This window comes from Heterodontus francisci, chromosome 14, assembly GCF_036365525.1.
Source record: "Heterodontus francisci isolate sHetFra1 chromosome 14, sHetFra1.hap1, whole genome shotgun sequence".
Taxonomy (NCBI): Eukaryota; Metazoa; Chordata; class Chondrichthyes; order Heterodontiformes; family Heterodontidae; genus Heterodontus; species Heterodontus francisci.
Genome location: NC_090384.1, coordinates 99,883,417 through 99,911,203, shown reverse-complemented (window position 1 = coordinate 99,911,203; position 27,787 = coordinate 99,883,417). Strand labels below are relative to the sequence as shown.

At 43.5% G+C, this 27,787-nt stretch overlaps 1 protein-coding gene across 5 annotated transcripts in view; it reads right to left on the bottom strand.

The window, feature by feature from the left end:
* The window catches only part of LOC137377181 (doublecortin domain-containing protein 1-like), an 822,721-nt gene that overhangs the window by 88,676 nt on the left and 706,258 nt on the right, over positions 1–27,787 (bottom strand). For all 5 annotated transcript variants that reach the window (XM_068046610.1, XM_068046609.1, XM_068046608.1 and 2 more), the window contains 3 exons: positions 27,348–27,484; positions 25,562–25,738; positions 20,097–20,247 (listed from right to left, as the gene is read on the bottom strand). In XM_068046610.1, coding sequence (XP_067902711.1) covers positions 20,097–20,247; positions 25,562–25,738; positions 27,348–27,484 — 465 coding nt within the window. The remainder of the gene's footprint in view (positions 1–20,096; positions 20,248–25,561; positions 25,739–27,347; positions 27,485–27,787) is intronic.

Below are 27,787 nucleotides of genomic sequence, written 5' to 3'. Positions count from 1 at the left end.
GCTGGAGAGTGGAAATACAGTGAGCTGGAGAGTGGAAATACAGTGAGCTGGAGAGTGGAAATACAAAGAGATGGAGAGTGGAAATAGGATAAACTGGAGAGTGGAAATAGAGTGAGTTGGAGAGTGGAAATACAATGTGATGGAGAGTGGAAAAACAATGAACTGGAGAGTGGAAATAGAGTGAGATGGAGAATAGAAATATAGTGAGATGGAGAGTGGATATACAATGACCTGGAGAGTGGAAATACAATGAGCTGGAGAGTGAAAATAGAGAGAGATGGAGAGTGGAAATAGGATAAGCTGGAGAGTGGAAATAGAGTGAGATGGAGAGTGGAAATACTGTGAGCTGGATAGTGGAAATTGTATAAGCTGGAGAGTGGAAATACAGTGAGCTAGAGAGTGGAAATACAAAGAGATGGAGAGTGGAAATAGGATAAGCTGGAGAGTGGAAATAGAGTGAGATGGAGAGTGGAAATACAATGACCTGGAGAGTGGAAATACAGTGAGCTGGAGAGTGGAAATACAATGTGATGGAGAGTGGAAAAACAATGAACTGGAGAGTGGAAATAGAGTGAGATGGAGAATAGAAATATAGTGAGATGGCGAGTGGAAATACAATGACCTGGAGAGTGGAAATACAATGAGCTGGAGAGTGGAAATACAGTGAGATGGAGAGTGGAAATACAGTGAGCTGGAGAGTGGAAATACAATGTGATGGAGAGTGGAAAAACAATGAACTGGAAAGTGGAAATAGAGTGAGATGGAGAGTGGAAATACAGTGAGCTGGAGAGTGAAAATACAGAGAGATGGAGAGTGGAAATGCAATGAGCTGGAGAGTGAAAATACAGAGAGATGGAGAGTGGAAATGCAATGAACTGGAGAGTGGAAATGCAATGAGCTGGAGAGTGGAAATACAGTGAGCTGGAGAGTGGAAATAGAATAAGCTGGAGAGTTGAAATACAGTGAGCTGGAGAGTGGAAATACAATGAGCTGGAGAGTGGAAATACAATGAGCTGGAGAGTGAAAATACAGAGAGATGGAGAGTGGAAATGCAATGAACTGGACTTTGGAAATACAATGAGCTGGAGAGTGGAAATACAGTGAGCTGGAGAGTGGAAATAGAATAAGCTGGAGAGTGGAAATACAGTGAGCTGGAGAGTGGAAATAGAATAAGCTGGAGAGTGGAAATACAGTGAGCTGGAGAGTGGAAATGGAATAAGCTGGAGTGTGGAAATACAATGAGCTGGAGAGTGGAAATAGAGTGAGCTGGAGAGTGGAAATCCAGTGAGCTGGAGAGTGGAAATACAGTGAGCTGGAGAGTGGAAATACAGTGAGCTGGAGAGTGGCAATACAGTGAGCTGGAGAGTGGAAATACAATGAGCTGGAGAGTGGAAATCGAGTGAGCTGGAGAGTGGAAATACAGTGAGCTGGAGAGTGGAAATACAGTGAGCTGGAGAGTGGAAATACAAAGAGATGGAGAGTGGAAATAGGATAAGCTGGAGAGTGGAAATTGAGTGAGATGGAGAGTGGAAATACAATGTGATGGAGAGTGGAAAAACAATGAACTGGAGAGTGGAAATAGAGTGAGATGGAGAATAGAAATATAGTGAGATGGAGAGTGGAAATACAATGACCTGGAGAGTGGAAATACAATGAGCTGGAGAGTGGAAATACAGTGAGCTGGAGAGTGGAAATACAGAGAGATGGAGATTGGAAATGCAATGAACTGGAGAATGGAAATACAGTGAGCTGGAGAGTGGAAATACAATGAGCTGGAGAGTGAAAATACAGAGAGATGGAGATTGGAAATGCAATGAACTGGAGAATGGAAATACAATGAGCTGGAGAGTGAAAATACAGAGAGATGGAGATTGGAAATGCAATGAACTGGAGAGTGGAAATACAATGAGCTGGAGAGTGGAAATACAGTGAGCTGGAGAGTGGAAATACAGAGAGATGGAGATTGGAAATGCAATGAACTGGAGAATGGAAATACAGTGAGCTGGAGAGTGGAAATACAATGAGCTGGTGAGTGGAAATGTAGTGAGCTGGAGAGTGGAAATACAGTGAGCTGGAGAGTGGAAATGGAATAAGCTGGAGAGTGGAAATACAGTGAGCTGGAGAGTGGACATACAATGAGCTGGAGAGTGGAAATAGAGTGAGCTGGAGAGTGCAAATACAATGAGCTGGAGAGTGGAAATACAGTGAGCTGGAGAGTGGAAATACAGTGAGCTGGAGAGTGGAAATACAAAGTGATGGAGAGTGGAAATAGGATAAACTGGAGAGAGGAAATAGAGTGAGTTGGAGAGTGGAAATACAATGTGATGGAGAGTGGAAAAACAATGAACTGGAGAGTGGAAATAGAGTGAGATGGAGAATAGAAATATAGTGAGATGGAGAGTGGAAATACAATGACCTGGAGAGTGGAAATACAATGAGCTGGAGAGTGAAAATAGAGAGAGATGGAGAGTGGAAATAGGATAAGCTGGAGAGTGGAAATAGAGTGAGATGGAGAGTGGAAATACTATGAGCTGGAGAGTGGAAATACTGTGAGCTGGAGAGTGGAAATTGTATAAGCTGGAGAGTGGAAATACAGTGAGCTAGAGAGTGGAAATACAAAGAGATGGAGACTGGAAATAGGATAAGCTGGAGAGTGGAAATAGAGTGAGATGGAGAGTGGAAATACAATGTGATGGAGAGTGGAAAAACAATGAACTGGAGAGTGGAAATAGAGTGAGATGGAGAATAGAAATATAGTGAGATGGAGAGTGGAAATACAATGACCTAGAGAGTGGAAATACAATGAGCTGGAGAGTGAAAATAGAGAGAGATGGAGAGTGGAAATAGGATAAGCTGGAGAGTGGAAATAGAGTGAGATGGAGAGTGGAAATACTATGAGCTGGAGAGTGGAAATACAATGAGCTTGAGAGTGGAAATTCAGTGAGCTGGAGAGTGGAAATACAATGAGCTGGAGAGTGGAAATGCAATGAACTGGAGAGTGGAAATACAATGAGCTGGAGAGTGGAAATACAGTGAGCTGGAGAGTGGAAATACAAAGAGATGGAGAGTGGAAATGCAATGAACTGGAGAGTGGAAATACAGTGAGCTGGAGAGTGGAAATACAGTGTGCTGGAGAATGGAAGGAGAGTGAGATGGAGAGTGGAAATACAGTGAGCTGGAGAGTGGAAATACAATGAGCTGGAGAGTGGAAATACAATGAGCTTGAGAGTGGAAATACAGTGAGCTGGAGAGTGGAAATACAATGAGCTGGAGAGTGGAAATGCAATGAACTGGAGAGTGGAAATACAATGAGCTGGAGAGTGGAAATACAGTGAGCTGGAGAGTGGAAATACAAAGAGATGGAGAGTGGAAATGCAATGAACTGGAGAGTGGAAATACAGTGAGCTGGAGAGTGGAAATGCAATGAACTGGAGAGTGGAAATACAGTGAGCTGGAGAGTGGAAATACAAAGAGATGGAGAGTGGAAATGCAATGAACTGGAGAGTAGAAATACGAAGAGATGGAGAGTGGAAATAGGATAAGCTGGAGAGTGGAAATAGAGTGAGATGGAGAGTGGAAATACTATGAGCTGGAGAGTGGAAATACTGTGAGCTGGAGAGTGGAAATTGAATAAACTGGAGAGTGGAAATACAGTGAGCTGCAGAGTGGAAATACAATGAGCTGGAGAGTGGAAATACAATGAGCTGGAGAGTGGAAATACAGTGAGCTGGAGAGTGGAAATGCTGTGAGCTGGAGATTGGAACTACAATGAGCTGGAGAGTGGAAATACAGTGAGCTGGAGAGTGGAAATACATTGAGATGGAGAGTGGAAATACAATGAGCTGGAGCTTGGAAATGCTGTGAGCTGGAGAGTGGAACTACAATGAGCTGGAGAGTGGAAATGCTGTGGGATGGAGATTGGAAATTCAGTGAGCTGGAGAGTGGAAATACTTTGAGATGGAGATTGGAAATTCAGTGAGCTGGAGAGTGGAAATGCTGTGAGCTGGAGAGTGGAAATACAATGAGATGGAGAGTGGAAATGCAGTAAGCTGGAGAGTGGATATGCAGTGAGATGGAGAGTGGAAATACAGTGAGATGGAGAGTGGAAATGCAGTGAGCTGGAGAGTGGAAATATAGTGAGATGCAGAGTGGAAATACAGTGAACTGGAGACTGGCAGCTTCTGTTCTGTGGTGCCATCTTCTGAATAAGATTTTAAGCAGTGGCCCTCTCAAGTCCATATAAAAAAATCCCATGGCAATAATGGAATAAGGGGTGTTTTCTGAAGCCACATCACCAAATGCAGATTAACTAGTTATTTGCCCATTGCATTGCCTGGAGCATAAAATCTAATCTGATACCCCAGTGCAGTACTGAGTGTGTGCTGCACTGTTGGAGATACCACTTTCAGCTGGCATGCTAACAGTTCTCTCAGGCGGGTGTAAAAGTTCCCCCATTTCGAAGAGCAGCAAGGAGTCCTCCCTTTCTCGTGGCCAATATTTATCTCTGAACCACTTTTACATTTTATGTAGAGTTGTGAATTTGGATTACTTTGCTCTTTTTTAGTTGTAGGTTTAGCTTTTATTCTTTATTCTTTGGGAAGACCTATCATTGTGAGGCTGATTGCCTAGTCATAATGCCCATCTCTGGTGGTTGCAAATGGACACATTCATGCCGCAATGTGCTGGAGGGAATAAGCTTGCTAACGTCCTAGCTGGTGGATTAAATAGGCTTTCCACAGCAGTTCATCAGCTTTGCAATCATACTACCTGAACTTCAAAACTAAACAAATCATTCATGTTACTTGCTAAACAACCATTTCTAGTCAGAAGGATTTAATCCTCCCTGCATTTACATAAGCATTTGTAAAACCTTCATTAAACTAAGGAGCATGGCTAAGTTTATTGGGAATTCTTCATCAGAACTGAATGCAGCCACAGGACTATTGGGAGTCCCATATTTTTGCAAAATCTTTTTTCTGTGACATTACTTATAAAACTAATTTGCAGCATTAAGTGAGAAGAAAGAAATAACTTGCATTTATATAGCACCTCAGGATGTGCCAAAGTGCTTTCCAGCCAATTTGACGTGTAGTTACATGTAAAGTATGAAATGGGACAGCTAATTTGCACATTGCCTGATTCCACAAACAACAATGGCCTGATAATTTGTTGGTTGAAGCATAAATATTGGCAACGGCACTGGGAGAACTCCCCTGCTCTTCTTCAAAATATCATGGGACCTTTTACACTGATCTGAGAGAGTAGATGGGCCTCAGTTTAACTTCTCATAGAAAATATAGTGCTACTAACCTTACTCCAGTTTGAGGTTTTGCACTTGTGTCCCAATGTGGGGACTGAACTCACAATCTTCTGACTCAGACATGAGTGCTACCCACTAGGCTAGGGCTGAAAACTAAAGTCAGTATTAAAATAAAAGCAAAATACTGCGGATGCTGGAAATCTGAAATAAATACAAGAAACGCTCGAAATACTCAGCAGGTCTGGCAGCATCTGTGGAGAGAGAAAAAAACTCGGCTTCTCTCTCCAAAGATGCTGCCAGACCTGCTAAACATTTCCAGCGTTTGTTCATAACAGCTTTGGTTGTTCACCAACTAATTGGCAAATTGGACTCAGAATTATCTTAGTGGCAGGAGGCAGAGGGTGATGGTCGAGGGTTGTTTTTGCGATTGGAAGCCTGTGACCAGTGGTGTGCCACAGTGATTGGTGCTGGGACCCTTCCTCTTTGCAGTGTACATTAATGATTTAGACATGAATATAAGAGGTATGATCAGTAGGTTCGCAAATGACATGAAAATTGGTGGTGTTTTAAATAGTGAGGAGGAAAGCCTCAGATTACAGGACGATATGGTTAGGCTGGTAAAATGGGCGAAGCAGTGGCAAATGGAATTTAATCCTGAGAAGTGTGAGGTGATGCATTTTGGGAGGACTAACAAGGCGAGGGAATATACAATAGATGGTAGGAGCCTAGGAAGTACAGAGGGTCAGAGGGACCTTGGTGTACTTGTCCATAGATCGCTGAAGGCAGCAGCACAGGTAGATAAGGTGGTTAGGAAGGCATATGGGATATTTGCCTTTATTAGCCAAGGCAAAGAATATAAGAGCAGGGAGGTTATGATGGGTCTATATAAAATGCTAGTTAGGCCACAGCTGGAGTACTGTGTACAGTTCTGGTCACCATATTATAGGAAGGATGTGATTACACTGGAGAGGGTGCAGGGGAAATTCACCAGTATGTTGCCTGGGCTGGAGCATTTCAGCCATGAAGAGAGACAGGATTGGCTGGGGTTGTTTGCCTTAGAGCAGAGAAGGCTGAGGGGGGACCTGATTGAGGTATACAAAATTATGAGGGGCATTGATAGGTTAGATAGGAAGAAACGTTTTCCCTTAGCGGAGGGATCAATAACCAGGGGGCATAGATTTAAGGTAAGGGGCAGGAGGTTTAGAGGGGAGTTGAGGAAATTTTTTTTCACCTAGAGGGTGGTTGGAATCTGGAACACACTGCCTGAAGAGGTGGTAGAGGCAAGAACCCTCACAACATTTAAGAAGTATTTAGATGAGCATTTGAAATGCCATAGCATACAAGGCTCCGGGCCAAGTGCGGGAAAATGGGATTAGATTGGATGGGTGTTTGATGGTTGGCGCAGACGCTTTGGTCCGAAGATCCTGTTTCTGTGCTGTATAACTCTATTACTCTAACTACTAAGATGCTGGAATCTATTAGTAAACTGATGAAAAATTGTGGGCCAGCATTTTAATAAGGATACACCGCTGCAAGTATGATTTTCCATTTGTAATTTTTCTCAAAAACAGAGGGAAGATGCCAGAGGATAGCAAAAGGATGAATGGGAGGCTTATTGTGATATTAGTGTGGGCTGGTCCCATTCATTCCTCCAGAACCTGATAGATCTTATTTTAAATTGGGAACACATTGCAGCAACTGTGTGTTTAATTCATGGAGTATTTTCTGGATTCAGCAAAGAGCAGTTAAAAAGAAAAATCCTCCAAAATGCTCATGGCAGTTCAATTCCTTAAGTAGATCTTTCGTTCCGATAAGAGTTGGCTCCAAAGTTTCATTTCAATGCAGGAAATAAGGAACAGTAAGAACTCCAAACATAAACTGTAAACTCACGAGGGGCTCCCAAGGACAACCTACGTCTGGCAGAAACATGTCAAGAGTAACATTTGTACAGCCTTGCTGACCGCTACGGATTTCCACAGGCAGCAGACAAAAGTTGATGGGTCACCACTGGGAGAAGATAAGGCCAGTCACAACGAATCGCATATTATATGTGACTGTGTCAGCAAGGGTGTGTGCATGAATGTGTTACCCCTGACTTTATCAGGGAACGAGGTCGATTAGGCATGCATTCAAGAAGTAGCTGTCAGGTTTGAATGTGCAAATGGCCTCACTCTAATCATGCAGTTTCAATGCTACTCAGGAAGCATATTCCCCAGAGAGACTGGCTGATGTGGAACTGAACCACTGGCCATGGGAAGGGGATGAGGCATGCCTGCCTTCCCACTGCTGAAAGGTGCATATAGGTGAGGACAAGATTGCACTTCTTGTCATCTAGAGAAACTGCAACTGACTTTAGGGCAGAGAAGGTTAAGGGGAGATTTAACGGAGGTGTTCAAATTACAAGGGGCTTGAATAGAATATATAGAATGAAACCGTTTCCATTGGTTGAAGGATCGGTAGGGGAAAGACACAGATTTACATCATTGATAAAAGAGCCAGAGGGGAAATGAGGCGATTTTTTCTTTTCTATTTACACAGCAAGTTGTTATGATCTAGAATGCATTACCTGAAAGGGCAGTGGAAGCAGATTCAATAGTAATTTTCAAAAGATAATTGGATAAATACTTGAGGGGAATGTGGGGATAATTGGAAAGTTCTTTCAAAGAGTTGGGCAGGCATGATGGGCTGAATGGCCTCCTTCTGTGCTGTAGGTTCCATGATTCTATGAAGATCGGACTTGGTTGTCATCTCTTCCATGCTCATCGAGCCTGTTGACACTTGGTACCAAGAATGATGGATCATTTGGACGTAGCGCCTACAGGAAAAATCAGGTGGGGAGGATCGCACAACTGGCACGGAACCCGCCTGATATTCGTCCCATTAATCTATGGGCTCCATTGGGGCTATGCCTAAATTATCTTCCGCGCCAAGCAAAAGAGTTTGCCCTCCCCCATTTTCTCAACAACTTGCATTTATATAGCATCCTTAATTATAGTAAAAAGTCCCATGGCACTTCGCAGGAGTGTTATCAGAAAACAAACATTTAACACCGAGCCACACAAGGAATCATCAGGACAGGTGGCCAGAAGATTGGACAAAGAAGTAGATTTTAAGGTGCGTCTTAAAAGAAGGAGGAGAGGAGTGAAGAAGTGGAGAGGTTAAGGAGAGAATTCCAGAGTTTAGTGTCTAGGTAGCTGAAGATACGTCAGCTAATGGTGGTGTGAAGGGAATGTGGATGGACAAGAGGCCAGAGTTAAAGGAACACATAATTCATGCAGGGTTACAGAGATGGCGAGGTGGGGGGAGGGGGTGAGGTTGAGTGGTGGGTGTTGGAGGCTGAGGCTATGGAGGGATTTGAATATGAGAATCAGAACTTTAAAATCGAGGTGTTTATTGAGCAGGAGCCACTGTAGGTCAGTGAACACAGGAGTAATGGGTGAAAGAGTTTTGATGCAAGTTAGGATATAGGCAGCAGAGTTTTGGATGATCTTACATTTCTGGAGTGTGGAAGATGGAAGGCCAGCCACCAGACCAGTAAATATTCGAGTCTAGAGGTAACAAAAGAACAGATGTGGGTTTCGGCAGCAGATGGGCTGAGGCAGGCTCCTACTGGAACACTAACCCCTCAGCTAAGATATTGGAGGTTAGCCCACATCTGTGAAACCGTAAACCAGCAGGAGTCAAAGCCCTCAGGAGAGACGGGAAGAGATTTAGAGGGAGAAGGGAATGAGCAGGACGAGCAAAATAGCTTACTTTTACTGGAGCAAGCCAAAATCAAAACAGTTTCAGACAGAAATTGCTGTTGCCTATAATTATATGATTGCTGAATGCACTTGTATCAAGTTTCTCTCTTCCTTATGTTAACGGAGGCATTAACCCATAGGTTCTGTTCAAATACCGGAGAGAGGACTTTGATATGAGTATGCCATGTCTTTAGTGCCACATGTTCAGTGCCACACGTTCAGTGTGACATGTTTAGTGTGACGCGTTCAATGCTGCATTTAGTGCTGCAGTGTGACTTGTTCAGCACTGCATGTTCAATGTGACATCTTAATTACGACATGCCCAGTGCTGCCTGTTAAGTGCAACAAGTACAGAGCTACATGTTAAGTATGGTATGTTCAGTGTTACATGCGAATGCGACATGTTCAGCACTACATGTTAAGTGCAACATGTTCAATGCTACATGCTAGACATAACATGTTGAGTGCGCCATGTTCAGTGCTGCATGTTCAGTGTGACATGTTCAGCACTGCATGTTCAGTGTGACATGTTCAGCACTGTATGTTCAGTGCGACATGTTCAGCACTGCATGTTCAGTGTGACATGTTCAGCACTGTATGTTCAGTGTGACATGTTCAGCACTGTATGTTCAGTGCGACATGTTCAGCACTGCATGTTCAGTGTGACATGTTCAGCACTGTATGTTCAGTGTGACATGTTCAGCATTGTATGTTCAGTGCGATATGCTCAGCGCTGCATGTTCAGTGTGACATGTTCAGCACTGCATGTTCAGTGTGACATGCTCAGCGCTGCATGTTCAGTGTGACATGTTCAGCACTGCATGTTCAGTGTGACATGTTCAGCACTGCATGTTCAGTGCAACATGCTAATTACGACAGTAATGCCTGTTAAGTGCAACAAGTGCAGAGCAACATGTTAAGTATGGCATGTTCAGTGTTACATGCCAATGCAACACATTCAGCCCAACATGTTAACTGTGACATGTTCAGTACTACATGCAAGTGTGACATGTTCAGTGCTACATGCTAGGTGCAACATGTTCAGTGAAACATGTTCAGAGTATCCTGAAGTCATGCAAGATGCTACATAAATATAAGTCTTCAGCGCCATCTTTTTCTTTAAAATGCCGATTGTTCCTACGGTAACAAAACTGACAGGAAATTTCTAGCCAATAATCTGTAGTCCATGGAGAAGAATAATCCACACAGAAAGACTCAAAGTATATCGAGGATTTGCATGAACAGTACTAATTTGTTCTCCAGTGAGTACATAAGATATGCTGACCAGCAACTATTCAGCAAGTTTACCTGAACCTCCAGTTGCCTTTTTTTTAGAATCTACTCATTAATTATCAACAGCTATTGCCTGAATGCACACAGCAGGTCAAACAGAAGAGAAAGTAAAGGTTGCATAAAGGAAAAATGCACTTGCTTTTCCTTCTTCTTTCCTCAAGTCTCACATTTGGCATATAATTCAGGCTGACACTCCCAGTGCAGTACTGAGGGTGTGCTGCACTATCAGAAGTGCTCTCTTTTGAATGAAATGTATACCAATTCTCCGTCTGCCTTCTCAAGTGAATGTAAAAGATCCCATTTTGCAGAAGAGTAAGGAGTGCACCTCAGCGTCCTGGTCAATATTTATCCCTCAACCACCATCACTAAAACAAATAATCTGATTTTTGGGAGCTTGCAGTGTGCAAATTGGCTGTCGTGTTTGCCACATTACAACAGTGACTACACTTCAAAAGAGCTTAATTGGCTGTAAAGCACTTTGGGATATCCTGAAGCCATGGAAGGTGCTATATAAATACAAGTCTTTTGAGTCATAGGGTTATACAGCACAGAAACAGGCCCTTTGGCCCATCATGTCTGTGCTGGTCATCAAGCACCTATCTATTCTAATCCTATTTTCCTGCACTTGGCCTGTAGCCTTGTATGCTATGGCATTTCAAGTGCCCATCTAAATACTTCTTAAATATTGTGAGGGTTCCTACCTCTCCCACCCCTTCAGGCAGTGTGTTCCAGATTCCAAACACCTTCTGGGTGAAATTTCTTTTCCTCAAATCCCCTCTAATCCTCCTGCCCCTTACCTTAAATCTATACCCCTGGTTATTGACACCTCTGCTAAGGAAAAAAGTTTCTTCCTATCGATCCTATCAATGCCCCTCATAATTTTGTATACCTCAATCAGGTCCCCCCTCAGCCTTCTCTGCTCTCAGGAAAACAACCCTAGCCGATCCAGTCTCTCTTCATAGCTGAAATGTTCCAGCCCAGGCAACATCCTGGTGAATCTCCTCTGCACCCTCTCCAGTGCAATCACATCCTTCCTATAGTGTGGTGACCAGAACTGTACACAGTACTCCAGCTGTGGCCTAACTAGCCTTTTATACAACTCCATCATAACCTCCCGGCTGTTATATTCTATGCCTCAGTTAATAAAAGCAAGTATCCCATATGCCTTCCTAACCACCTTATCTACCTGTGCTGCTGCCTTCAGCAATCTATGGACAAGTACACCAAGGTCCCTCTGACCCTCTGTACTTCCTAGGCTCCTACCATCCATTGTATATTCCCTTGCTTTGTTAATCCTCCCAAAATGTATCACCTCACACTTCTCAGGATTAAATTCCATTTGCCACTGCTCCGTCCATTTTACCAGTCCATCTCTATCGTCCTCTAATCTAAGGCTTTCCACCTCACTATTTATGACACCACCAATTTTTGTGTCATTTGCGAACTTACTGATCATACCTCCTATATTCACATCTAAATCTTTAATGTACACTACAGACAGCAAAGGTCCCAGCACCGATCCCTGTGGTACACCACTGGTCACAGGCTTCCACTCGCAAAAACAACCCTCGACCATCACCCTCTGCCTCCTGCCACTAAGCCAGTTTTGGATCCAATTTGCCAAATTGCCCTGGATCCCATGGGATCTTACCTTCTTAACCAATCTCCCATGCGGGACCTGATCAAAAGCCTCACTGAAGTCCATGCAGACTACATCAACTGCTTTACCCTCATCTACTACATCTAGTCACCTCCTCAAAAAATTCAATCAAGTTTGTTAGACACAATCTCCCCCTACAATGCCATGCTAACGATCCCTGATTAATCCCTGCCTCTCCAAGTGGAGATTAATCCTGTCCCTCAGAATTTTTTCCAATAGTTTCCTTACCACTGATGTTAGACTCACTGGCCTGTAATTACCTGGTTTATCCCTGATACCCTTCTTGAATAATGGTACCATATTCGCTGTCCTCCAGTCCTCTGGTACCTCTCCTGTGGCCAGAGAGGATTTGAAAATTTGTGTCAGAGCCCCTGCTATCTCCTCCCTTGCCTCACATAACAGCCTGGGATACATCTCATCTAGACCTGGGGATTTATCCACTTTTAGCCCGCTAATCAGCTAATACTTCCTCCCTTTCAATGCTAATTTGTTCAAGTATATCACAATCCCCCTCCCTGATCTCTACACCTACATCGCCCTTCTCCATAGTGAACACAGTTGAAAAGTAATCATTTAAAACCTCACCTATGTTCTCCAGCTCCACACACAGATTGTCATTTTGGTCCCTAATGGGCCCTACTCTTTCCCTGGTTTTTCTCTTGCCCTTAATATGCTTATAAAATGCCTTGGGATTTTCATTTATCTTGCCCGCCAGTGTTTTTTCATGTCCTTCTTCGCTCTCCTAATTACTTTTTTAAGTACCCCCCTACACTTTCTATACTCCTCTAGGGCATCCGCTGTTTTCAGCGCTCTGAATTTACCATAAGCCTCCTTTTTTTCCCTTATCCAATCCTCTATATCCCTTGACGTCCAGGGTTCCCTGGACTTGTTGGTCCTACCCTTCACCTTTACGGGAACATATTGGCTCTGAACTCCCACTATTATTTTAGTGCTATCCTTTTCTTTAAAATGACGATTGTTGAGTTTGGAGCCCAGATATTCTGGCTCAGTTGCCAGCCTACATCATTCTCAATCTGTTCTGTCAAAGAATAGCCAGATCGTTTGTTACATCATTTGGGATGGCTTGTTTTACTTCCCATAGATCTATTCGCCCATTTTTGCACATACATTTCTATGTACCAGGGGCCCAAATTTTGAAGCTTTTTGTAGACTGGAGTTAATTTTTAGTGAAGTGCTGATATTCTATTAACAGCTCCGAAACATCATAATTTTCTTTCCATTATGTCTCAGTCGACCTTTATTTTTAATGGCAGGACGTGTCCTTGCCTTACCTTAGACACACAGAAAGTGCAATAGAGCAATTGAAAATCACGGAATCACACTATACTGTGATAAATAATGGGTCTGTTTCTGACCTTTCATCTCAGCTTTCAAATGAACCCTTCTGAGAAAATAGATCTGCCTGGTATTTTATATCTTGTTCTGTTTGGTAAGTTTGAAATGGATTGACTGCAGAATGTCTGTTTTTAACTTAGTCAAACTTTGAGTCATTTCATTTCTTTTTCTACACTCTTCTCAATGAGGGGAAGTTTCTAGTCAGCCAATCTAACTTAGTTGGCTATAACCTCCAATTTATTGGTGATTGCTTTCAATCAAGTTCCTTCATTGTCATAAGTTGTCACTGGACTTGGTTCTCTCCTTATTTACACAAGAGCAGTGAGTGCGGTTTGCTATCTTGCTTTTCCATCATTTGATTGTATATCGAAGGTCTTGAGTGAGGATAGGATCAATGTTATCCTGTTACTGTGAAGTTTTCTGCTTTTGTTATGAGGGGTTTATCACTAAGGGAAGCTCTATCTTATGTTTGTTCCTTGCGAAAGTGTTTTAGTGCATTTTCACTGTGATTAAACAGCGGGGTTGGAAAATTGAGTCCAGGGTTCTTTTAAAGTTCAATACCTAAGGATAAGCATCAGAAACAGCACTCTCAGATCAGGCAGAGTGTGGATTCATGCAGAATGTGTATTCCTCCACTCTGTCTCAACAATGCACCTCATCCCCAAACTCAGAGGAGCAGTAGGCCACTGTGATGCCTCTGCTAGCTTACGCTGGCCTTCCCATGGACTCCCTGAGTGACAATGCCCTCAGAGCCCATTAACAACTTACATTTATAAAATGCTTTTAACATCGTAAAGCATTGCAAGGGCTGGAATTTTTTCTGGGTGACAAGAGTCTCAACCTACATACGAACATATGAATTAGGAGCAAGAGTAGGCCACTCGACCCCTTGAGCCTGCTCCACCATTCAATAAGTTTATGGTTGAACTGATTACTCCACATTTCTACCTACCCCCGATAACCTTTCACCACCTCACTCATTAAGAATCGATCTACCGCTCCTTAAAAATATTTAAAGACTCTGCTTCCACTGCCTTTTGAGGAAGAGAATTCCAAAGACTCACGACCCCCAGCAAAGGCACTGGCGAGAGCCCTGTGTAGCCCCGTCTGTGGGAGGCCGACCGAATCAAATGCCAATTAGCGACTTAACTGGACAGCGGCAGGATCAAGGACCCTGGCAATGGAAGTCCTGCCCTCTGAGAGCTGCAACCCAATCAGAGGCTGGCTGCTCTTTAACTGAGCAGCGGCATTGTGGAACAACCACCCAAGGTCAGGGAGCGGTGCTGGACCCAGCCAACAGGCAGGTCAGAGTGGGAGAGGTCTCGTGGGGTGGGAGGCGTGGGGAGATGGGTGTATGGGAATCATTAGTAAGGGCAGTGGGCTAGCTGTCAGTGGTCCTTCCCAATGCCAGGTCCCTCATTCAGGCACTGAGTGCCTTTTAAGGGGGAAAGGGCCCATACTGAGCCAGCAAGGAACCTGTACAGTTTTTCTTGCCGTGTTCCCCGTGCAGTGCCAGGCCCACCTGCTGCTGAGCTAACTGCAGCGGCGGCAGGATGAGGCCCTTAATTAGGCATTAATTGTCCACTTAAGGGTCTCAATTGGAGGTGAGTTCACAGGCCTTCTCACCCCAGACTTAATTTACACACTCTCCCCGCCTATAAACCCGTCGCGGGGGAGAGCATAAAACTCCACCCCCCCCCCCCCACCAATAGTGTTTCACAGGAGTATTATTGGAGAAAATTTGACACCAAGCCATATAAGGAGATATTAGGTGATTGAAGAGCGTCTTAGAGGACAGAAATGTGGCGTGGCAGAGAGTTGAAGGGAGGGAACTTCAGAGCTGAAGGAATGGCCACAAATGGGGAAGCAGGAAAATCAGGGATGCGCAGGAGGCAGAATTAGAGGAGCACAGAGATCTCGGAGGGTTGTAGGCCTGGCGGAGGTTACAGATAAGGAGGGGCGAGGCCATGAAGGATATGAACAGAGGGATGAGGATTGTAAAATTGGGATGTTGTTAGTCTGGGAGTTAATGTAGGCAATCAAATACGATGCTCGCAAAGAATTCAATTCTCTAAGGACAGCATCAGTCTAGCTTGATTTGGACCCAGATGCTGGAGGAGAAAGGCCAGGCTCTAATCCACTGTGTCACTGTCTTATGATAAAACTGCCTTCAACACCTTGGGCTAGGGTTAGGAAGAATAATAATAATCTAGTGGCACCTGCTGAAAAGTGCATGTCGGTATGAGGATAGGATCAGGTTTGGTTGCAATGTTCATATAGCCTGCTGATCCTCACTGTCTATACTGTCATAAGGAAGGAAATCCACTTGAGAGAGGTACCACAGGGATAGTGGTGGCAGTGTAACAGAAACCTGCATCTTTAAGGAAAGGAGTCAACAAAAATGAAAAGATAAAGGCAATAATTTCTTTTCAATCCTTCTGAATGTTCTAAAAGTATATGGTAGCTTGCTGATGTGTCATTAGACAGACACCTTAAGAGGTGCTCAATATGTGGATCTGATTTTTTGGGAGAAATATTAGAATGTGATTGTCAACTTCATTTTAACAGGAGGTGACACTAGATGAACAGCATTGATGCAATACAGATCATTAAAAAGGAGGCTCAATTCTCTATTATGTGACTTGTCTGAACAGATTTTCACTAGCGGAGATATTATGGAATAAATTAGACACACAAACAATAGGAAATAAATTTGGTGATAGCAAAAACCCAGATAAATTATCAATGTTTGTCATTCCTACATATAGCTATCCAGTTATTTAGGCTTCAGGCTCTGAAATTCCCTCCCTAAACCTCTCCACCTCTCTCTCCTTCTTTAAGATGCTCCTTAAAACCTACCACTTTGACCAAGTTTTCTGTCACCTGTCTTAAGACCTCCTTAGGTAGCTTGGTTCCAAACTTTGTTTGATAGCATTCCTGGGAAGTGGCTTGAGTTGTTTTATTATGTTAAAGGCACTATATAAATGAAAGTTGTTATTGTAGAGAGCCCAAATTGTCTTGATTTCTGATTTACAGGTTCCAGATTTAGTCAACACTGACAAAGCCCCATTTATTGCCTATCCCTAATTGCCCTGAGAAGGTGGTGTTGGGTCACCTTCCTGGGTTATAGCAGTCCTTGCAGTGGTGGTGCTCTCACACAGTGCCAGGCAGGGAATTCTAGGATTTTGGTTCAGTAACAATGAAGGAACAGCCATATATGTCCAGGTCAGGATGGCGTGTGACATTGGGATTTGAATTTGGAGGTGATGGTGATCCCACAATATTGCTGCTCTTGCTCCTCTCCGTGGAATAGGTCACAGGAGGGAGATACTGCTAAAGTAACCTTTGTGAGTTGTTGCGGTGCATCCTGCAGATTGTCCACAGTACATTACTGATGGAGGGGTTGGATATTAAGTCTGATAATCAGGGTGTCAATTAAGAAAACTGCTCTGTCCTGAGTGGCACTGAGCCTCTTGAGTGTAGTTGCAGCATCACCCATCCAGTTGAAAGGTGAGTGTTCCATCACACTCCTGGCTTGAGCCTTATGGACAGTGAAAAAACAATTGCAGATGATAAAAAACTTGGAAGCATTGTGAACTGTGAGGATAGTGTAGAACTCCAAAAGGTCATAGCCAAGTTGGTGGAATGGGCGGACAAGTGGCAGATGAAGTTCAATACAGAGAAATGAGAAGTGATTCATTTTGGTAGGAAGAACATGGAGAGACAATATAAAATAAAGAATACAACTCTAAAGGGGGTGCAGGAACAGAGGGACCTGGGTGTAAATGTGCACGTCATTCAAGGTGGAAGGACAAGTTGAGAGTGGTTAATAAAGCATACAGTCTCCTGGGCTTTATTAATAGGGACACAGATTACAAGAGCAAGGATATTATGTTGAACTCGTATAAGACGCTAGTTCGGCCTCAGCTGGAGTATTGCGTCTAGTTCTTTAGGAAAGATGTGAGGGCATTGGAGAGAGTGCAGAAAAGATTCACAAAAATGGTTCCAGGGATGAGGAATGTCAGTTATGAAGATAGATTAGAGCAGTTGGGACACTTTTCCTTAGACAAGAGCAGGCTGAGAGGAGATTTAATAGAGGTATTCAAAATCACAGGGCTCTGGACAGAGTAGATAGGGAAAAATTGTTCCCACTCATGAAAGGATCAAGAATGAGAGGGCACAGGTTTAAAGTAATTGGCAAAAGAATCAAAAGTGACTTGAGGAAAAGCTTTTTCACGCAGCGAGTGGTTAAGGTCTGAAATGCACTGCCTGACCGGGTGGTGCAGGCAGGTTCAACTGAGGCATTCAAAAGGGAATTAGATAGTTATCTGAAAAGGAAGAGTGTGCAGGGTTAAGGGGAGAAGGCAGGGGAATTGCACTAGGTAAATTGCTCATTCAGAGACACGATGGGTTGAACGGCTTCCTTCTGTGCTGTAGCAATTCTATGATTCTGTGAAGAAGCTTTAAGGAGTCAGGGGGATGAGCTACCTATCACATGAGTGCCTAGCCTCTGAACTGCTCTGTATTCGAGTGTTGGGCTGTCACTTTAACATAACTGACAATCTTAGACTGCACTTCAGATAACATATTCCAGATCCCAGAGAGAATCTGAGGCAAGATCCATGAGCTTTATTTATTTTCTGTACTGTAGCCAGCGAACAGAATCAATTTAAAATGTAAGTGTAAATAACGGACAAGGAGGAATCCGTATAGATGATATCGATTTTGTTCCTATTTCAACATTGCCCACAGGCATGTGCACTAATGATGTTATAATTTTAAGAAACTTGCCAAAAGGCAGTGGAATTTATGTAGTACTTATTCTTCAGTGTTTGACACTGCACATTTATAAACTTAGACTGATGGATATTCCTCCTTTGTTTTGTTCAGTTTGAGATCTCCTTTATTATCCTTCTAAACAACGGCAATCACATCAGTGTACAATGCATGTTGAACAGATGACATTACCATGGTGATAACAATACTAGGACAATTACATACACTGAGATATTAGTTCCATAGTGCTCACCATCTTTGACTCTTGGACTGAATTATCCTCTCTGTGAGTGTAAAGGCAGTTTTGGGAGCCACTGTGCAAGGACGACATTGCAGCAAAACTATCTTCAGAATTATCCACACCAGTCAGGTGATCAAATCAAAATATGTTTTCAATAATTGGTTTCATCACCTTACCTTGGCAGAAATTCGACCTTTGACCTCTTGGTTGCTAATTCGTTTTTCTTAGGAGAATAGGAATGAAGTGCAACCAATAGTTAACAGTGCAAGTCTACTGTTTCCTGCTTGTTTAAAGGAGTTGAGTAGCAAAGCTACATTGTGTGTGGACTGTAAGATTTGTTCCTGTAGCATTATTGTGGAATCGCACAGCACAGGAGGCTATTCAGCCCTTCAAGTCTACACCGGCTTTTTCAAAGAGCAATCTATTAGTCCCACTTCCCCATTCTTTCCCCATGTCCCTGAAATGTTTTTCTCCTTCAAGTAGTTATCCAATTCCCTTTTGAAGGCTACTATTGAATCTGTTTCCACCATCCTATCAGGCAGCGCATTCCAAATCCTAACTATTCGCAGCATAAGGAAATTTTTCCTCGTGTCGTCTCTGGTTCTTTTGCCAATCACTTAAATCTGTGTCCCTAGGTTATCGACTCTTCAGCCATTGAAACAGTTTCTCTTTGGTCAGCTTCCCGTAAAAATGAAAGGTTAATTATGTGGGTTGAAGTTGTATTCAAAGAAACCTTGTGCCTTTTTTTGAGGGAAGGATAATAATGTTAAAACACCAATAATTGTTGTACCTAAGATTAGAGAAACAGGCTGGATATAACTGTTGTGAGGATCTGGTTACTTTGTAATGGAAACTCTGTTCATTGTTTGGGTGGGGTGAGAGGAGAGGACAAAGAAAAAGACAGTAGAGGGAAAAAGGGACTGAAGGGGACAGAGATGAGAGGAGAAAGGGAAAAGGGGAATGGAGGAGAGAAGGCAGGAAGAGGAAAGTAGAGTGAGGAAAGTAGATGAGAGGAGAGGAGGAGGAAGGGAAGAGGATGTGGGAAAAGGAGGGTGGAGGTGAGGAAAGGCAAGAGGAGATGAGATGAGGTAGAGGGGAGAGGAGAGAGGTTGAAAGGACAAGAAAATTGAAATGAAAATAATCAAAAATAAAATGGCTTTTCTGCATAATGCTGAAAGGTTAAAAAAACAAAACTGAGGGCTAATTGTGAGTTTAAAGTCTAATCCTGCACTCCCAGTGGGTCACAACACTCACCGAGAGTTGTAGTGATAAATTATGGGGGCACAGCTAATGATTAACTATCCATTGGACATTTACAGGCTGTGTGCCCATGAATACCCACCAGGTGCGACCAACACACCTATTGGGAGCGTGGAAGTAACGCTTGACCTCTGAAAACTGGGGTAGATTTTCAATTTGCCACCCAACCCGGGATTGATCTGGCATTGAGAACTGACCACCCGACAACCATGATTTCATTTCCGTTGGTTTCGCATCTTTGAAAACATGAATCATTTAAAATAAAAGTGCATTATAACAAAAGAAATAATAATTAGGTGTTGGATCATGTCATTCATCTGACTCATGAAGCCCTTCAAGTTTGAATGTGTGCACATAGGCTGTTAATTAGTGTATCAGACAACATAAAACAGGCTTCATACTCCCTACCCAGGCTGATAAAGCCTATTAATCTGAGGGACGCTTGTATGTCAGCACTTTTTTAATCTGCTCTCTGGTATTCATTCAGGATGTCAAGACAGTACCAACCAGTGCTAGTCATGAAAGGCTCGCCCAGAGAGACGCACACCAACATGTCTCTCTCTATTCTTTCCCACGAGGTGATCTGCTCTCCATCAGGGCTGAAGAGAATCTTAGCCGCACATCGCAGCTTAAGTCGAACTGTGCAGTCCTCCAGCAGCTAAAGCAGAGAAAGAGAGAAACTTTTATAACTCACAGCCACGGAGAAACATATCAATGGTGATAAACAAAAATCATAAGGAAGCTTCTGCTGTTTTATTTTCTATATTTTTATATTTCCTCATGAGAAACTGCCGGTGGAAAATAGTTAAGCAAGGAAGAAGATGCGTTTTTTCCAGCTGTGGCTCATTAGGTATTACTGAGTAAGAAGGTTGTGGGTTTAAGTCCCTCTCCGGGACTCGAGCACAAAAATCTCTGACGCTCAGTACTGAGGGTGTACTGCACTGTCAGAGGTGTCGTCCTTTGGATGAGATGTTAAACTGAGGCTCCATCAGCCCTCTCAGCTGGGCATAAAGGATCCTGTGGCATTATTTCAAAGAAGAGCAAAGGAATTCTCCCCAGTGTCCTGGCCAATATTTATCCCTCGATCATCATCACAAAAACAGGTTATCTGGTCATTATCACATTGCTGTTTGTGGGAGCTTGCTGTGTGCAAATTGGCAGCCATGTTTCCTACATTACAACCGTGACTACATTTCAAAAGTACTTTATTGGCTGTAAAGTGATTTGGGATGTCCTGTGATCTTGAAAAGCACAATAGAAACATGAGTCTTTTTTTATAGCACCTTTTATAACCAAGGATCTGATCATCTGTTTTAGGTGATGGTTGAAGGATAAATATTGGCTAAAACTCCCCTTAGAAATAGTGCAATAAGATCTTTTGTGTCCACCTGCAACAGCAGACAAGGTTATGGTTTAATATCTCACCTGAAGGGTAGCACTGCCTCAGTGCTACACTGGAGCGTCAGCTAAGATTCTATGCTTAAGTCTCTGGAGTAGGACTTGAACCCACAACCTTCAAACCTCAGAGGCAAGTGGGCTACTCACTGAGCCACAACTGCTGCATAGCATAACCTATAACAGATCCAAAGCTGTAATAAATCTAATCAAAATATATTTGAAAATTGTGTTATTTAAAATTATTTATTTTATTTTATTTAGAGATACAGCACTGAAACAGGCCCTTCGGCCCACCAAGTCTGTGCCGACCAACAAACACCCATTTATACTAATCCTACATTAACCCCATATTCTCTACCACATCCCTACCATTCTCCTACCACCTACCTACACTAGGGGCAATTTATAATGGCCAATTTACCGGTCAACCTGCAAGTCTTTGGCTGTGGGAGGAAACTGGAGCACCCAGCGGAAACCCACGCAGACACAGGCATTATGCATTACATAATCATTAGCTAGTGTTAAAATATTGGAAATGGAGAGATGAAAGTAATTGATACTGTTGTATGTCAGGCTGGAGTCGCACTACAGCAGTGTCAGTGCAAAGAGGTTGATCTTTGCACCCAAATACTTCAATTATGCGGGTAACTTATTGTGTGGGCTTTGCGGGCTTGGAGTCTCACCCACTGGCAGCGCATATTGGAAATTCAGGCACACATTGCCAACTTAGTTGGTTCCAAATTTATGATTGCAGTGTGCTCAGCTGTTAGTTGTCAACATGCAATTCTACAGCTGTCCCTGCAATGTAAGTGCAACCCAAATCTAGGGTCTGTGTCTAACCTGGCGGCTGGGATTCTGGCATTTCACACTCCACCACCAGCTAATTAAGAAGTAAGTAAAGGTAAATTACTTTCAACGAGCTGGCATAAAAACAATGGGCCAAATGTTGTTCTTCTTAGCTGTAAGATTCTATTTGCAAGAACAATGGTTTGTTTCGATAGCTCTAGACGCCAGGGGTCAATTTTCAGATAGACTGTGCAAAGGCCATAGATGGCACCTGGTGGGCATCTGAATGTGAATGGTGAGCGACCGCTGACAGTCATCTTGCCAATCGGTCAGAGGAGTGTGGGAAAATGTGGAGCCTGGATGAGAGTCATCGCTTTAAAGGTGGGGTGGGTGTGCCAGTCCTGTGGTGGTGGGGAAACAGGTGCACAGGAGGACCGGTTGCAGGCTGGGCAACTTTCAAGAGGTCAGGAGGAGTATTCATGCTTTTCCAGTCCACACACAAATCAGTGCCTCTTTCATTTTTGTGGGACACCTGCAGTAGGCTGGGTAAAGCCCAGTGGCTAGGCCGCTCAGCATTCAGCCTCCCAGTGGGCAGAGATAAGGCTCTGTCTTGTGCAGCACAAAAATCGCACTGAGGGTCCTATAACTGGCGTAGGACACAGACTGAGACATGTTGGTGAGATTCCCACCCATTTCAGGCAGGAGAGTTGTCCATCCATTTCGTGGCTCACTCAAAAACCGAATCAGGTGGTCCTTGGGCAGTAGGTTTTACACTGAGTTCAATAATTTCAGAGCATAACGGGCCCCCTTTTTTATTTTTGGTAATATTTTTTCTTTATTATTTTTATTTTATTTTAGTTTGTTTCATCATTCATTTTTTTACCATGTGCCCGCCCACTGTTTTTATTTTCATGTTTGTGCTTTTGGCCAGGGCTGTTCATTTTTCTGTCATTTAACACCCTCTCTGTACTAACGCATTGTCTTTCACCACACCATTAACACACCCTTTGCCTTTGCTCCATGACCTTGTTGTCAGTTATTCTCTGTGACCCTCTGTCCTATCAACACCTTCCCTTTTGTTATCTCTTGCCCCACCCCCGCTTTATTTGCTGAAAACCTATTACATTTCTAACCTTTGCCAGTTCTTATGGAAGGTCACTGACCTGAAATGTTAACTCTGCTTCTCTCTTCACAGATGCTGCCAGTCCTGCTGAGTATTTCCAGAACGTTTTTGTTTTTATTTCAGATTTCCAGCATCTGCAGTATTTTGCTTTTATTTTAGGTTTCATATTGTTTCCCTGCATTGCCATTTATCAGCATGAATGAGATGAAAATCCTCCATCATCACTTTTATGCGTACTACCCATGAGTAAACACAAGAAAAGTCACAGGACGTGAATGCTGAAAGCTTTTGGGACAGTTGCATTCAGATATAGGAAAAGCCTGAATTGGGCCAAATTCTGCAAGTAAACTGTATTTTAATGAGCATTTTGGTGATGACTGATCCTTGTCCTTCACTTTTAATGAGTGCCCCGATTAGAAGGTACCGGCATCAAATTCAACTATAAAACAAATCTACAGCTGAAGTGGGTTCACAGGGAAGAAGTTGAAGAATCAATCATTGATACCAGTTGGCTGCAGAAAAACTAATCGAGGAAGCTTTAGGCACGTTTCGCACCCAATTCTTAAACTTGAGCTCATCCAAAACTCTGCTTCATGTATCTCACCTCACACCAAGTCCAGTTTAACCTTCACCTGGGTACTCGCTGATCTACATTGCCTCCTGGTCCAGCAACGTCTCGAAATTAAAATTCTCATCTTGGGGTTCAAATCCCTCCATGGCCTCACTCCTCCTCCCTACCTCTCTAAACTCCTGGAGCCCTACAATCCTCTGTGAAATCTGCAGTTCTCCAATTCTGGCCACTTGTGAATCCCCAACATCCTTCACCCACAAATGGCAACCATGCCTTCAGCTCGCTCAGCCTCAAGCTTTGTAATCCCCTCCCTAAAGTTCTTCACCTCTCCACTTCTATCTCCTCCTCTAAGACATTCCTTAAAACCTACCTGTTTGACCAAACCTTTCGTCACCAATCCTAATATTCTGGTGGTTTGGTGTCAAATTTTGTTTGATGATACTCCTGTGAAGCACCTTGGAACATTTTACTGTTAAGAACATAAGAAATAGGAGCAGGAGTAGGCCATTCAGCCCTTCGAGCCCGCTCTGCCATTCAATGCAATCATGGCCCATGATCTACTTTAACACCATTTTCCTGCATGAGACCCGTAACAAATATCCCCATCCTCAATGATGGGGGAGCCCAGCACATTAGTGTGAAAGATAAGGTTGAAGCATTTGCAACAATCTCCAGCCAGAAGTGCCAAGTTGATGATCCATCTCGGCCTCCTCCTGAAGTCCCCAGCATCACAAATGCCAGACTTCAGCCAATTCGATTCACTCCACGTGATATCAAGAAACGACTGAAGGCACTGGATACTGCAAAGGCTATGGGCCCTGACAATATTCCGGCAATAGTACTGAAGACCTGTGCTCCAGAACTTGCCGCGCCCCGAGCCAAGCTGTTCCAGTACAGCTACAACACTGGCATCTACCCAGCTATGATGTGTGACTTGGAGGGGAACTTGCAGATGGTGGTGTTTCCATGTGTCTGCTGCCTGTGTCCCTCTAGGTGGTAGAGACGGTGCTGTTGAAGGAGCCTTGGCAAGTTGCTACAATGCATCTTGTGGATGGTACACACTGCTGCCACTGTGCGTCGGTGGTGAAGGGAGTGAATGTTGAAGGTTGTGGATGGGGTGCCAATCAAGCGAGCTGCTTTGTCCTGGATGGTGTCAAGCTTCTTGATTGTTGTTGGAGCTGCACCCATTCAGGCAAGTGGAGAGTATTCCATCACACTCCTGACTCGTGACTTGTAGAAGGTGGACAGGCATTGTGGAGTCAGGAGGTGGGGTACTCACCACAGAATTCCCAGTCTCTGACCTGCTCTTGTAGCCACAGTATTTATATGGCTGGTCCAGTTCAGTTTCTGGTGAATGGTAATCCAAGGATGTTGATAGTGGGGGATTCAGTGATTGTAATGCCATTTAACATCAAGGGGAGTTGGTTAGATTCCCTCTTGTTTGAGATGGTCATTGCCCGGCACTTGCACGGCACAAATGTTACTTGCCACTTATCAGCCCAAGCCTGGATGTTGTCAGGTCTTGCTATAAGTGGACAGGAACTGCTTTTGTAGCTAAGGAGTTGTAAATGGTATTGAACACTAAAGACTAGCTACCCGACCGGGACCCGACTAGACCCGACTACATGTGTCAGGTTTGCGTTGGGTTGGGTCGAAATTCTGACTCCAGTATTCGGGCTCGGGTCGAGTCGGGCTGGACACTGCTTCTGGGAAGTCATGGGATCAGGCTTACCCACAACTCCAGCTGCAGGAATAGCCTGCTGCCAGAACAGGTGAAGGAGATTCGGGTCGGGTCGGTTCAGGTCGGGTCACGCGTGAAAAAAAATTCAAGGGCTCGGGTTCGGGTTAGGGGTCGGGTTGGCTGCGGTTGGGTCGGGCCTGGGTTGGGTTTTAATTTTATACCAGGGCCAGGCCTTACTGAACACCGTGCAATCATCACTGAACATCCCCACTTCTGATCGTAAGATGGAGGGAAGGTCATTGATGAAGTAGCTGAGGACGGTTGGGCCTGGGATTAAAATCTGGGATGCGCAAGGGGCCAGAATTATATGAGCACAGAGATCAAACAAAGAGGTTCTTTCACCAACTGCTTACCTCTGGAATTGTTTTGCCCCAGGCGTAAGTCCCCTGGTCTGGGAAATCACCGTTCAGATATGCCAGAACCCTCTTGACGTTTGGTTGACTGTAGAGAGGCCTCTGATTGGAGACCAACTTACTGTGAACTGAAGGCCGTTCTTTCATTAGCACAGCTTGGACTTCTGATAGATGCATCTAAGAGATACAGGTATTGATAGATTAATAGGAGTCAGCACCAAATAAAGTGTACACACATGATGACTGAGAATGAAGAAGGCAAGTCAGATTGCAATGTCCAAAGAACTATAGACACATGCGGGCTGGATGCTCCTCTTCATAATAGCTTGGTGATGAATGAAAGATGTGCAGTTACATTCAGGATCCCCACAGCTAGTGAGGTACTTTTTAAAAATATAGTCACTGTTCAATGAGTGATGGCAAACTGGCTATTCCCACAGCATACCAGGTATATGCTGTTTGTTTGTAAGCATCAGTAAGGGGTGCAGACCTAAGCTATTAAGAATTATTGTAGCGTAGAAATAACTATTGTCAAGCAACCATATTCTTGTGACTTCCTTTGCTCATCACTTAAAATACAAGCGTCAATGCCTATGTTAAACTGGTGGACAGAGGATTGCCATACAAACATTTAAAATGTTTAACTACTAATATTACCACCAGTAGATTGTCAGCTTAGTTCTGTATTTAAAAAATGTTACACAAATACTAGAAAAAAATGATTTGCCTAACTTTGTTATGCGCAAGGTGTTCGGCTGCAACAAGTACAAGAGTTCTCAGGAATGACGGGAAATTAAACAATACTCTACCTTTAGGCATTCCATTGTTGGCATAAAGCACTTGAGATCAAGGAAAGTGGAGCCTCGATGTAAAGTTTCCTCTACACTTCCTAGTAATTGGTCCAATCCCAAACTTAAAAAAGCACTTAGTCCTGAACCAACGTGACATTTTCCATTTCCCTTTCCCTTTATGGCCTCTCTGTTTGAGACTGCCAATTTACTCGCAGCTATACTGAATTATCGGCACTTTGTGGCTGCTCAGACCCACTTAATTTAGAATCTCCACAGTCACCTCAGAGAGAGGAGACCAGCATTCTATTAGTTCAGTCTACATCTGAACTCGCGGTTCTTGAAACTTAATGGACAATGTTTTCAACTACTCAGTAACTAATCATCAAAACTAAGTGAATTTGCACATGATACTGATGGTGGGAAGGTTTCTGGCTGAACTTTATTTCTTTTTCGTAATCTTATAACTTTCTGTGTATTCGAGAAGGCTTTATCACTTTTTGTAAGTGCACTTTATATTATGGTGGAGACAAACAAAAGGATTGCATTTCTTTTAATGGCTTCCAAATTCTTTGAGAAATGACTCCAACTGCCTCACACCATTTATTTCTGGAAATGCTGTTCTTGTTATGTGGCCAAATGCATAGCAAGATTCCACAAACAGCAATGAATTGAATGACCACATTGTCTATTTTAATGGTGGTGTTTTTTTGAGGGAATAATATTGGCCAGACACTAGGAGAACTCCCAAATCTCTTCGAATTCATGGATTCAAATAACCCAATGGGCCTTCTTTAACATCTCATTTTAAGAACACACCTCTGACAATGCAGTATTCCTTTGAAGTATCAATCTGCAATACGAACTCAAGTCCTGGAGTGTGACTTGAATCTACAACTCTCTGATTCAGAGGCAGGAGTGCTACCAACTGAGTCAAACTAAGAACTAATGGTAGTAGTAATATGCTTTGTGTTTTGGATGTAGAGAGAACCACCCACCTCCATGCTTTGTACGTCTTCCATGAGCTTCACCTCCTCTGGAGAAGGCTCTGTCCAACCACCTGCTACCACAACAGGCTGAATCGGACTCTTTGTAGGCACCATGCTGGCTGGCCCCATGGATCCCACTCGCCTCCCTGTGAAAAGCAACGGTGGAACTTCACCCTCTGATTCTTTTGCAGCTAATCTATTCACCCCGGATTCAAAGGAAGAAAAATCTCAAGAGTGGGGAAAGTGTCGGGGGCCTAGCTGCAATCGGGATAGTCCAGTGTTGCATAGGGGTCCTCAAAGAGGTTTGACGGCCCACTACCAGCATATACAAAGGGCCTAATGCCTATTTTAGGTGCCGGCTGTGGACGCCTTTTTCACTGTCTTCAATGATAAGGTTCACTAAATGCGCATATAGGATCATAGAAAGTTTAAGGCAGAGAAAGAGGCCA